General features: G+C 35.7%; 1 protein-coding gene across 3 annotated transcripts in view; it reads left to right on the top strand.

Annotated features, from left to right (window-relative positions):
• Positions 1–14,519, top strand: part of LOC150078025 (uncharacterized) — a 442,574-nt gene that overhangs the window by 398,262 nt on the left and 29,793 nt on the right. For all 3 annotated transcript variants that reach the window (XM_090384338.1, XM_090384339.1, XM_090384340.1), the window contains exon 16: positions 13,256–13,376. In XM_090384338.1, the coding sequence (XP_090240464.1) occupies positions 13,256–13,376 (121 nt within the window). The remainder of the gene's footprint in view (positions 1–13,255; positions 13,377–14,519) is intronic.

The raw sequence follows: 14,519 nt of genomic DNA on the forward strand, positions 1-14,519 counted from the left end.
TTCTGACTCTTGTTTTCTCTCTCTTAGGGTAATTCAGAAATTTTTTTTGCTGGAGCAGCATAATCCTCAGGCTTCCTTGCACCATGTGTCTAATAATAATAACTCCATTGTTTCCCAAGAACAGAAGTTAAACTAACCATCTATAATTATTTGTGTTACCCTTTGATCCCCCCTCCCCCTTTATGAATTGGGGATACATTTGCACATCTCCAGTCTGGGGGGAACCCTGAATCCAAGGCTGCTCTCATAATCATGGCTAAGGGTTTTCTGCTTCCTTTAATATAACTGGATAGATCCCATCCACCCCAGGTGCCTTTCTTATGTTTAATTTCAACAATTTCTCCTCCACTTTACTCTCAGTTATTACAAAATTATTTAGCTCCCTGTTAGATTTTGATAAGCTCTGTGAATGTAGATGAAAAATACTCATTAAGTTTGTCAGCTACCTGAGCAGAATCATTGACTGTTGAATCATTGATATCAAGTGGACCAATCTGATTCATCCCCTTCCTTCTATAGTTTACATAAGTGAAGAAGGCTTTGCTGTTTTTCTTTGCATCCTTTGCCGAAGATTTCTCATAATCTGCCTTCACTTGCCTAACCTGCTTTGTCACTTGATTATAGACTAGCTTATAATTACCCTGGGCTTCTGTCTCCTGATAATGCATCCCATGCATTTTTCTTCTATGCCATGAATTTCATTAGTTCATCTGACATCCATTTAAGCCCAAACCTTGAACAGTATTTCTTAGTTGGTATGAAATGCCCAGCAGCTTTCAATATTAATTCCTTTGAAAGCTGACCATTTAGAATTTGCTATTGGTAACATTATCAGTTGGTCCCACTGTATAGAATTTAAAAACTGCCTGAAATCATTGTAATCACCGTTACAGAAGCAGAACGCTTCCCTTTACCCCTGATGTAGTTACATCTTTGAATAAATCCCACATCAGTACACTTTGATCACTGCCATCAAAGCTGGTTATCATTTTGTAATAAAATTTGGCCGGTTATCATTTTGTAATAATTGAAACGGAAGTGGATGAAAAATTGTTGAAGTGAAGTATAAGAAAGGCACCTGGGTTTGATGGGATCTATTCAATTATATTAAGGGAGGCAGTGAAGGAAGTTAAAATAAATTCAAATTGAAAAAAGAGATTTGGGTCAGTTGTGTGGAAATTTCTCTTCAGCCAGAGTGTGGTTGACTGTTGAAATAAACATCCCTCTGGTGTTGTTCAGGTGAGTAGTTGGAATATATTCAAAGAAGAATGAGATAAAACGTTAGAGGGGATGGGCAGTTAAAATGGGAAGCATTTTTTTTTTTTTTCTTGCCAATGCTGTATAAGCTTGCTTTCTTGCATCATTTGCCATTACTACTACTGCTACTATTATTATTATTATTGTTGTTATTATTTGGTTTTTAGGAGCATTAGCAACTAAGGCCATACTGCTCCGGGGATATGCAATGACCATTCCCTGACCTTTCCGCATTCTCCATATTTGGTGGCTCACGAGCTCGAACCCCGGTCTAATCAAGAAGCATGTGCTACACACTGCTGCTCCTGCCCACCTGGCTACGGAGGCGCCTACTGCTACTACTAATAATAATAAAGCATTACAAAATTAGTACCATCTGTCGCATTCAATTACTGACTGTGCTTGTCATCTTCCAATTGATACTTGCTTTCGTCAGATGTTGTTTATGCATATTAACCCCGGGGGCTCACATCTAGTGAGTATGGGCTTGGCAACCCAGGGTCCTGAGCTGGATATCATCATTCTTCTCTTTCTTGGTGATTCCCTTCTAGTTCTCTCTCTCAGGGTAACTCGGGGAATATATATATATATATTTTTTGGCTGGTGCAGCATAAGCCTCAGGCTTCCTTGCACCATATAGCTAATAATAATAATAATATGACTGTTATCCAGTTGTTGAAGTGTGCACATTTTTAACTTTTTGTCTCTTAATTTGCTTACCAATAGTGATGATAACATCCAAATATAGGTGTTAAAAAAACATGTCTAAAGTTCATCAAAGGTGGATGGGGGGAGATAATCTAATAAAAATAATTACAAACATGTTTGTATGCATGTTCATTTCCACTAGGCATATAACCATGCCTAGTGAAAATTAAAAAAAAAAAATCTGTTTTCAAACACTTGTTGAAGGGATGTTTGATGTGCTGTAGTACATGCATATTTTCTTTTCTTTGTTTTTTTCACATCTTATTATACATTTTTTTTCTTTTTTTGAAAATAAAAACTCAAAGCATAAGAGGTGTGAGAACGTATACTACTTATTACCATGTATGGATTGAAGGTTAGGAATATGAAAGAAGATAATGTACTTTTTTTTTTTTTTTTTTTGACATTAGACTTGACTTTCTGTGGATTGTAATTTTCAGGAAATATGTATGATGGGAGATTGTTCCAGAAAACAGAAGTTACAGGAAAAAATGAGGAAGAAGAAAAGTTGGTTCTGTAAGTTTTAACTTGGATATTAAAAGGATGCTGACTGGTTGTGGCGTATGGCATGGAAATTATATAAGCCAATTCAGAAGAACGGTGCTCATGGAAGTATCTATAGAAAAAAGCATGAAGCAGGAACCAAATGTCTGTGAGAAAGAGAGTGGAGAGACTTTGTTAGAGATGGGTCATTAATTATCCTAACTGTCCTCTTTTGAATGGAATCTAGGTTTTGGGGGGCATGCCCCAGATCCGGGAACAATATTCCATGGCAGAGCAGATTTCAGATTTGTACAGAATGAGTAGTGTTTAGGAGAAAAGTAATGCCGAGAGTGGAAGAGAAAATCAGTTTTTTAGACAGAGGAAGCAATATTTGTGCAATGGGACGATAATTGGATGGGAGAGATTTTTCACCATTTTTAGTAAGTGGTTGGATATGAGAAAATTTCCAAACAGAAGGAAAACCAGCAGTTGAATAAGAAAGAATAAAAAGGAAACATAGAAGGTGTAAGCTTAGGAACACAGATTTTGAAAAGGAAGATGTCCAAGTGGATTGTTGTTGTTTGGCGCAAGAGCAGCTTAGGCTATAATGCACCTAGCCTAGGTAGGAGAGTTTCATATATCAGCATTTTTCACTTTTTGTAGTTTAGAATAAAGCCAAGATTCTGCTTTATAATCATGTAGCCTCTCTATAAATGGTATACTATTAATTTTATATGTCTTGGAAGTATCCAGTTAACTTAAGGAAGAAGAATACGTCAGTAACATTTGGCCGGTTATCTAAAATACTTTTAAGCATTCATTATTGTTTGAAAGGCTTTTAGTCTTCTCTATGAAATTTTGGACAGTTCACCATGAAGTGATGTACAGTGAGCGGAACTTGACAGTTTTGGAATTGAAAGGGGGGTCTTCACCTCTGAGTAGGTAAGAGTGAGTCATATGTGTATGCCCAATTCGCAATCGAGCAAGGGTCACTTCTTCCTGTCTATTCGATCAGAAGCTAGTAGGCCACAGTTGAAGTGTTTCTTTAATTAGACGAAGTTTGTTGTTAGTCTGATCTAGCTACTGTTGTTGCCATTGTTTTATACTGCTTTGGTGGATCAAGGACTTGTAATCTGTATATGATATTGTGTAAAAGGCATATTCAGAGGTGGAAGCTTCTTTTGCTGCTTTGTCTGTTCTTTCGTTTCCAGTTATTCCTGTGTGGCCTGGGATTCACCATGATTTGATATTGCAGTTTCTTTGTAATAGCTTTCATACTGAAAATTGGACATGTTGTAGGATTGGGTGTCTTTTGGTATTTGCATTCTGCAAGGCAGTAACAGAGCTAAGTGAGTCCGTGAAAATTATGCTGTTTGCTATCTGTTTATGTTTGATTTGGTTTACGGCCTTCGAAATGGCTTGTAATTCGACATTAAAAATACTACATTCTTTTGGGAGTTGTTGGATGAAGGTACGATCCTCAAAATGAATTGCAGCTCCTTCACAAGTCTCTGATTTAGACCCATCTGTATATATGAGAGTGTGATGTGGATATTGTTCTTTGTATGTTGCATATAACTGCTGGCAGTTTGTTCTTGATAGAGTGTTTTCCCCCTGGTTTGAAAATACATATCATGTATAGGTTGAAGTATGCACCATCGTGGAATGGTCTGTGCAGTTGCAGTGGTTATGCTGTCATAATCAAGCTATCGGCTTAGTAGTAAATCTTTCAGACGGAGGTTAGCAGATCGATTCATCCGTGGATGTGCTTGGTATATGTTTTCCAGTTATATGAAAACAGAAAGTCTCTATTTGGATGATCACTGATAGATTTTATCTTGAGGGCATAATGTAATAAAAAGTTCTGTCATCTAAGTTGTAATGAAGGTTCATGGGCTTCTACATAAAGGCTTTGTATAGGTGAAGTTCGGAAAGCTCCGAGTGCTATGCGGAGTGCACTGTGGTGTATGGGGTCTAACCATCTCAATGCACTTGGTTTCGCCGAGTCGTAACAGCTGCTCCATAATCTAGTTTGGAAAGAACTATAGATCGATAAAGTTTGAGAAGTGTATATCGATCTGCTCCCCAAGTTGTTGTGGAAAGAACTCTGAGAATGTTAAATTTCTTTAAGCAAGAAAGTCTGAGTTGTTTAATGTGATCAAGGAACGTTAGTTTCTTATCCAAAAGAAGTCCTAAGAATCTTATGCTTGGTACTACTGGGATAATATGTCTGTCAAGTTTCAACTCAGGATCAGGGTGTAGGTTTCATTTTCTACAGAAGTGGTGTATACACGCAGTTTTTTGTGTGGAAATCCAGAAGCCATTTGTTTGAGCCCATTTGCTTATTTCGTTTATTTTACCTTGTAGTTGCCGTTCTATACTTTGCATATTCTGAGAATGATAGGAAATGCTGAAATCGTCAATGTATAAAGCTGCGTCAGTGATTCTTGGAATGTGCTCGGTTATTGTATTTATTTTAATAGCAAAAAGGGTAGTGCTAAGCACAGACCCCTGAGGCACGCCTTCTTCTTGGATGAAAATCTTTGAAAGGGTTGTCTGCAACCTAACTTGGAATGTCCTGTGTTGCAAGAAATTTTGGATATATTTAGGAAGATGTCCACGTAAACCAAGGAGGTATAGGTTTTGGAGAATTCCATAACGGCATGCCGTATCGTAAGCCTTTTCTATATCAAAACAGATCATAACATGATGTTCCTTTTGGATAAATGCATTCCGTACACTGTTTTCTAATTTGATAATTAAATCTAGCATTGAACGATTTTTTCTGAAACCATGCTGTGCTGGATCGAGAAGGTTATTTCTTTTTAAATACCATGTTAAACAAGCATTGATAATTTTTTCCATAACTTTTCCTAGGCAACGTGATAAAGCAATTGGACGGTAGTTCCATGGGTTAGAGAGATCCTTTCCCCGTTTTGGGAAAGCTAGAATTATTACATGATGCCAACTATCTGGAAACGAGTTTGTTTGAAAGATTTTGTTATACAGTTCAAGTAATGCCATTTGGGATTGGTTGTCAAATTCCTTTATCATTGTAGTGAATTTGGTCTGGTCCTACAGCGCTTTGCTTTGTCTGCGACAGAGCTGTTTTTAATTCATGAAAAGTTAATGGAAGGTTGTACTGTTCATTCCTTGTGGAAAAATTCAGTTTGTGTTTTTCTATTCTTGCCTTGTATATTTGAAAACTAGGAGTATATGATGTGGTTGCTGATGTTTTGGTAAAGGTTTCAGCCAGTGCATTGGCTATTTCTGAAGGCTGTGCGGTGATTTGTCCATTCCAGTTTAGGATTGGAGGTGGATTAATCTGGTATCTGCCATTCATTTTGCTGATTTTATTCCAGACAGTTTGAGATGGTATGGAACTTGTTAAAGTGGATGATGCAAATTTTATCCAGAATGCCTTCCTACTAGATCTTCTAACATATCTGGCTCACGCTCATGCCTTTTTGAATAATACGAGGTAGTGGGATATCTTCAGAAATTATTCCAGGTTTTATTTCTTTCTCTTTTAGGCGTATAAACATTCTTCATTCCACTATGATTTTGGATGTGTTGGAAGGTGTGATGATGTTTTTGGAATAGTCTGCTCAGCAGCTTAGATTTGTTACATATTGTACTGCTGCATCTATGGTTTTTCTTGATAATATCTGCATCTAATTTTGCAATAGATTTATACATTTCCCAATCAGCTTCATTTACTTTCCATCTGGGATTTCTATGTGACTGACATGTGGTTCCTAATGTCATGGTAATGATTATCGGATAGTGATCGCTGCTGAGAGAATCTCTGTGTACAGACCAATCAAGTATTGGAAATAATGTTGGAGATCATATTGATAGGTCGATAGCTGTGCCGGTTCTCAATGGAAGATGCGTGTTTGTACGTGTGCTGTCATTCAACAGGGTTAAATCATTCTGTTCTATCCATTTTTCAATCTGTTTTCCTCTCCAGTCTATAGTTGTGTTACCCCACAAAGGGCTGTGTCCATTTAGGTCTCCCAGTATACAGAAGGGTGGAGGTAATTGAGTTAGTATATCTTCTAAGTCTTGTTATTGTAATTCTTGGTTTGGGGGGAACGTAAATTGTTATAATGGTTATGAGAGATTTAATGGCTATTTTCCTAACCACTTCCAAATGTTGATTCGGTAGAGTAAGAAGTGGGCATGTGCATAAAACATTACATCAGTAGAGTAAGTAGTTGGCATGAGCATAAAACATGTATAAATTTTTTTCGGTTTTAGCTGTTTGAAATTTAGTATGTGTTGTCAAAGATGTTTACACATAAAACATTTTTTGTGTGTACAGGGTACACATGCTGTTTTATTTTTTTTTTTCTGGCTGGTGCAGCATAAGCCATAGGCTTCCTTGCACCATGTGGCCATTGCTAATACTAATACTGTTTCAAATTTTCTGATGTCAACGTTTGCTCAGATTGTGTCAGTGAAATTATTCTTGTAGTGATGAAATCATTAATTCCAGACTCTATTTTAAAATCTTGTCCTTTATCTAAACCTTGGTTTTACAATAAATATGCTAAGGCTATTCAAGACAAGAATGTTGTGTATTTCAATCAGCTCACATCCAAATCTCCAAGTTCATCTTCTGCTTACACAACCTTCCAACAATTGTAAAGCAATTATTAATTAATCCAAATTAGATCATTTACCAACTACTTCTAAGAGTAAAAAACTTGCTTCTTGTCCAAACAGTCTGATTTGATTTTGATATTACTGGCGCAAAAACGACTGTGGTTATACTGCACCTGTCCAAACGGTAGTCAAACATTCTGGCCTCTTGCCAAAACTATTGGCTGCAGATTTTGACTGTCTATATTCCAATCTCTGTTAAGATCTATTGGTCTATTGCCTCCTCAACTAAAGATAAAGCCAACTTACTAGTATCCTGCTTTTTTTAAAACGTTTGTATTGGTGATCTTGGTAAGCCACCTCCTACCATTCCAAGTACACTCCACTTAATGCTTCCTGTAGTCTTCTGCAAAAAAGTACATCAGAAGAATTTTGAGCAATCCTAATGCCAATAAATCTCCAGGTTTGAATGGTATTTCATCACTTGTTCTCAAAACCTGTACTGAGCTTGCTCCTGCTCTTTGTCACCTTTTTACATTACTTATTCCATCAGTGGAATAAGAAATGTAAATGTAAAAAACGGAAGTTACTCATATCCAGCCAATTCCTAAAAATGGTGACAAATCTCTCCCATCCAATTATTGACCCATTGCACACTTTCCAACGTAATGGAGAAATCCATTAATTGCCATCTCCTAACTACCCTGAAATCTTCTATCTGATCAACAATATGGATTCCATGATGATCCACTAGTGATATGTTGGCTTATCTATGGACTAATTCAATAAAAAATTTTGGTGAAATTCAAGCAGTTGCTCTTGACATTTCTAAGGCTTTTGGTTGTGTTTGGTATAATGGTTTTGTAAACATCTTCCATGCTGACTGGAACAACCATCCATAGTTTTACTGGTGATAGTGCATTGCATTCCACCTTCCAGTTTGAGATACCTTGTCCTGCCCAAAAAGCTTTATCTTCTCAAATATCTGCCACCGATTCCTTAAATGCTTTCCAGGTAATTCTCTAATGGGGAAAAGATAACTTAGTTAATTTCAATCTTTTATAAAACTCAGTCTTGCAACTGATCTTGCAAAAAGGAGTCTGTTGCTTCTATGCTTATCTTTAATGATACTCAGTCTCCACTCAGTGTCTCATAGATGCTCTGTTTGTGTTTCATGCTTTTCTATAGATACATGGGTATTCTTCTAAATTGATTTCTGTAATTCCCCCCCCCCCACACACACACACACACACTCTCATCCAAACCAATCATGTACCACAACCAGTTAGCATCGTTTTACTGTACAACTTCAAATTCACAGAACCAACTTTTCTTCTTTCTCATTTATCTCTTCAACTTCTGTTGTCTATGACATTCTCTACAGTACTAAATATTATAGAATCTACACCTTTTGTGTTTGGAGGTATATAAAATTACATTTAAGAATTTTTCTGAAAGCAATTATCCCAATTTTTGTTTATATTCAAAATTTTCATTTATTGTTCACCCTCCCACTCGACTTCTAAACATTTTAAGGCTGATCTGTTGATACAAGCAAATGAATAAAAACAGGCTCTCTGCTTGTTTACAGTAATTATTTAAACTGAAACCAGGAGCAGAATATTCAAGTTTCAGTAACGTTGGTCTCCTTTCATCATGTAATTTCTGCATATTATGAAAAAACAAAACTAAATTGTCTGAAATCTAACCATGAGCAGGGAAAAAAAAAAAAAAAAAAAAAATTGACTGTGTTGCTTTTAAACACATGGCTATTTCACTTTCTTGTGTCACCTTCTTCACATCTGGTGAGTATGGGCTTGGCATACCCAGTGTCCTGAGCTGGATATCATCATTCTTCTCTTTCTTGGTGATTCCCTTCAACTTTTGACTCTCTCTCTCTCTCTCTCTCTCTCTCTCTCTCTCTCAGGGTAACTTGGGAACTTTTTTTTTCCTGGTGCAGCATAAGCCTCAGGCTTCCTTGCACCATATGGCTATTAATAATAATAATAATAATAATTAAAGGTAAAATTGCATCTCCCAATTGGAGAAATTATAAAAAAAAGAATGGTGTCATGGCAAAAAGATAAAACTGATAAAAAAAAAAAAAAGCAGTGTCATTTTATTTTATCTGAATTTTCTCATTTGTAGTAGCTCATAAAAGTATTGTATTGTTAAGGAAAAGAAAACATGTGCAGCCTTATTCTGACAGAGTACTTTAATATTTCTGAATGTTGTTGGTCTTGTGTTTTTCAGGAGAACTTCATTTCCTGTTTATATCCTTCAGTGCTAAAAGGTGAATCACACATTGATTCAAGTGTTTAGTGCATATCTGTTGGATAAATTTGTATTTCTCATGAAAAAAAAAAAAGTGTCTCCCTTGGTATATGTTTCTTCCACATGTTCTAGTAATAGTTGTGTAGTCATGGTGGTGGCTAATGGAGAGGGACAGAAAGGAAAGGAAAGGAAAGAAAAAAATATATAGAAGGTGGAAAGGAAGAAATAATGGTATGGTATAATAAGTATCGCACAGCTAAAATGAAAATTAACCATGTAATTATTAAAGATAACTTGAAAAGATTAAACCAATTCCACAGATAAAATTGTAGGAGGGAGATTACTTTCTGTGTGTCTAGTTAGCCCTCAGAATAGACTGTTTTTATCTGTTTGGATTTAGCAGTATACTGATCATTAGTACAAGGGGATGATCTTTGTGTGCCATTTGTCAGTCATTCAGAAAAATCAGGGTTTGAATCCTGTTGGAGACTAGAGCAGGAGCCGCCAACCTTTTCTTGGTGGCGGGCTACTTTTGATATTAACGGTCGTGGGCACCAAAGAATAATACATTTATTAAGGGTTTTACATTGAAAGATATAAATTATAAAATTAATACGTACATTACATAATGTACTGTCATACATAATGTTATTTTATGATTTTACTTTTTTAAATAATAAAATAAAATTTAATTAAAATTAATGTGAAACTTGTGATTGCATTTCTTCAGTTACTGAACGAAAATCTGGAGTATAAGGTGAACACCCAGCTCGCAAACAATCAATTAGATGTGCATCTGTAAGTCTAGAGTTATTCTTTGACTTTATGAATTTCATGCTAGAAAATAATGACTCATAGAGGTATGTTGAGCCAAAGCAAGAGTTCACCATTAGTGCTACATTTTTTAACAAAGGACACTTATTCTTGTCCACCTGATTCAGGAAGTCATTATCTTTTTTTATATGATTGTAAAACAATGTCACTTTGAAGGTTAACAATTTCTAGTTCAGTTTCTGCAATGTCTGTTTTAAATAAGTTTCCAATTAATACTGAAATCTCAGAAATATCTACATTATTGAAGGGGTTTAGAACATATTTCACAACTTGTTCAATTTTCTTGAAATCCTGAAAACTCTATCTGAATTCTTGCTTTAGCTCTTCAAGATGTTCCACAAAAGGCTGAAAATTAAAACTCTTTTCAGTGTCAGTTTTGATAATAAACTTTTTTCAAATAAGGGAAGTGTAACAGTGACGTTTTTCTTATGTCAGATTTGCACAAGTTTAGTTTACTTTTGAATGCAATGATTAAACCAGTCATTTCAGCAGTATTCTTGTCTTTTCCTGAAGTTCAAGATTTAATACATTACGTTTCATATTCATATCTGTGAGAAATGCTAAATCTAGCAACCAAATGTGGTCATTAAGTTGTTGATATTCCTCATTTCTGGATTCGAGAAATACTCAAACTTCGGGAAGTAACTTGCAGAATATTTCCTCTACTTAACCATCATACTTCAGTGTGCAATATCAAATCTGAATACTCAGATTAAACTTCTTTCGAGAAAGATCTAAATAGCATATGCTGAAAACTTGAAGAACAAATGGAATTTATAATTTTTATTACCACATTCATCATATTCTTAAAACAAACGAATTACTTTTGCACAGAGTATTTCCTGGTGGATAAATACAATGGTATGTAATTAGTTCTGGGAATGAAGTATCTTTCTTACACTGACTAATGAAACCATTTCTGATACCTACCATCGCAGGTGCACCATCAGTGGTCATTGAGAATAGTTTTTGAAGAGGAATTTTGTTTTTGGAAGCACAATCTTTAAATGCTTGATAAATATCTTCTCCTCTAGCTTTGCCTTTCAATGAAAGAATTATTGAAGTTCTTCTTTACCAAATTATCGTAAAAAAACATTCTTTGCTGTATCTGTTATGTCTGTTGACTCATCAAATTGTAATGAATAGTAGGCACAGGTGTAAAGGTCACTCAACAACTGTGACTTTAAATTTTTTGAAATTCCTTCTATCCTCCTTTTTATAATGTTAGCAGATAGTTGTAAATCTTTAATCAACAAAATAGTGACCAATTTATTGCTGAAATATTCAAAAAGTGAATCTGCAGCAGACAACATTGCTTCCTTAACTAGTTCTCCGTCCTTGAATGGATTTTTTCTTTTCGCAAGAACATAAGCAATATTGAAAGATGATATCCTTACATTTGAAGACTTATCAATACAATATTATGCTTAGTGAAAAAGTGACTATTGAATTGAAATTTCAGATTTTAATACAAAAACTTTGTTTTTCCTTATAGCAGAGTTATGTGAATAGTCTGTGTCAAAGGTTCTATGATTTGTTTTAAAATGCTTCTCAATGTTATGCTTCGTATAGCTACTGCCACAGAATTACGACACAAAAAACAAACACACTTTCCCTTACATGTGATAAAGCAGAATTGTTCTTCCCATTCACTGTTGAAATTATATGATATATGATTTTCCCATTTGTCTTTTTCCACTTATATTAAGCTACTCTTTGTGGGATCAACCTAAAAATAAACATATGATATAAAATTATACCAAGGAATTGTATACTTTTGATTTTCTTTTAACATATAAAATTGTTAAATTTTCACAAAAAAACGCCCAATTAAACACAAAATAAATCTCTTCCACTACCCACATATACACTTGTATCTAAAAGGGACTGAGAAACTATAAGTTCTCTCATTAATGGTCATGTTTCAACAAAAATCTTAGTGAACTGCCCAAAAAGGATACTTTCCTTTTCAGGCTGTTTTGAAAAATTCTTAGGAAAAATGCTTCCTCAAAACACTGTCGTTATTCCTTAAATTTCTACATCAGGAGACTAAAGGTCATCTAGCTTCACCCTTTTCATGAGAAGACAAAGCAAAGACTCAACTGTAATCTTTTCTCATTAACAGCGGGTTTCTTCCAGTCCATATCCTATTATGTTTGGGTCACTTTCCTGCAACTGTACCGTACTAATGGTAACTCTTAAATTCGATACCCTACACTGCTTTCTCCAATGACGCATATGAAGATTTAAACTGCCAAAGTGAGATATTTGTGTCACGAAATCACTGGATTTGCAGGGTTCTCTTCGGACTTCCTAACTTCAGGACCAGGAAGGTTAGGTTCAAAAACTCGAGGAAATCGGAATAAAGAAATCCGAAAAAGACTAAAACAATTGGAAAAACCTCAAAGAAAACATTTTACAACTTCTTTGCCTATTATACTTGGAAGGCCATTGCTGCAAGACAAATTTAACATCCCATCCTAATGTACCTGAGGTTAGCGGTAACCAGACAGTCCAATATAGTCTGGGGACCTAGGAGTGATTGCTCCGATTTTTGTTGCGGGCACATGAAAACCCTTTGGCGGGCACACAGTTGCCGATTCCTGGATTAGAGGAATTCTTGACAGCATCTTTATTTGCAGCTACAGTTAGCTAATTTCATCTCGGGTTAAGAGTAGCTTCCCCCCCCCCCCCAAGTTATTTTCTGTTTCTCAGTCCAGACACATACAAATTGGTCTACAAACAAGCTCTTGTGCAAACTAGTGTACCATAACAACTGATGCATTATGGTTTGGGTAGCTCATGTACCAAAAATTCCAAGTATAAGGTCACAAAGAAATGGATGGTGTTTTTAATGCTTTAAAAAGTTTTGGTCTGATCACTTAAGAAAAGAAAAGCACTCTTAAGTGCTTAGAACTTAAAGCAGAGAAGTATATAAAATCACTGGCTGATCAACAATTATTCATGACAGCATTTCCATTAGATCATACTAGCATATCATATTGCTGGTATATATTTAAGTTTATTAAATTATATTATTAAGTAAAACTTTGCCTGACATTCTTAAAACAGGTTAAATAAACTTTTTTAGGTGTGATTGCTAGACATCCAGCATACTATCCTTATCTCAAGAGTATGCTGACCTTTGAGTCAGTATTCCATTATTTCAGACATCTGTTTGATGCAACATCAACATCCAAACAAGTTGAAAGGTAAATCTTATCCTAGTTTCAGTTAACAGAGATACAATTCATTTTTTATGTTATTAATCTATATATTGAGCAAATGAAATTACTTGAACGTATTTTTTACCATTTTTTAATATTAATAAAATATTTACATTCTCTTGCAGTCCATAATAATCTCTATAAGGAGAGAATGTTTCTACAGGGAAACTTAAATAGAATACACTTAATACACTTAAATAGAAAGTGTGCAAGTATATTTGCTGATGCTATTCAGGCAGTGTTAGGTGGGTTAGAAAACTGCTAGCTTGGGGGGGGGGATTCACAGACTAATAGATTAACAGTAGCCACAGGCAGAAGTGAAAGTGATTCTTGCACTGCTTCTGTTGGAATGAGCAGCACTCTGGAAAGCAAGGTACTGGGGATTTCAAAGACTGTTAGGAATCATCATGGAAGAAATAAATACATGGATTCATTTGACAAATTCAGGGTGCTGGTGAAGACACCAAAGGGTGATGATGTTGGGATATCAGAGACATGGTGTCATACAGAGATAAGGAACGCAGAATTGGAATTTGGGGAGTACAATGTGTACAGAAGGAATAGACAGGATAGAAGGGGGAGGAGGCGGCATGATGCTGATAGTTAAGAAACAAAATCTAAGGAAGTGCATCCAGTTGACATGGGTGGATAGTGCAGTGTTGAGTCAGTTGAGTAAGCACTGGGAAAACCAAGTTGAGAGTAGGAGTGTGTTATAGGCCTAATGACTCTGATGAATACAACAAACAACTGTACAGAGAAATCGAGCGGGCCAGTAAATCAGATTGTCTTATAATGGGGGATTTTAACTTCCCAGATATAGACAGTAACTTGTGGGTTGGACACTCACTCACTAGTAAGACTTTTGTGGATTTATTGGATGATTGTTTTCTACAGCAGCACATTTGAGAGGGATTAATTCTCTTGAACTGATTATCAGCAGTGATTCTTCTTGCCTTAAGAATCTGCAGTTAAAGGAATGCTAGGTGGCAGTGATTACAGCATATTGATGTGGGATTTACTTAAAGATGTAACTACCATCAGGGGTAAACAGAAGGGTGTTTGCTTTTAAAAAGGTGACTGCAGTGGTCTCAGAGATTTTTTAAATTCTATACAGTGGGACCAACTGAT

Source organism: Mastigoproctus giganteus, chromosome 11, assembly GCF_048544385.1.
Source record: "Mastigoproctus giganteus isolate SK-2022 chromosome 11, ASM4854438v1, whole genome shotgun sequence".
NCBI lineage: Eukaryota > Metazoa > Arthropoda > Arachnida > Uropygi > Thelyphonidae > Mastigoproctus > Mastigoproctus giganteus.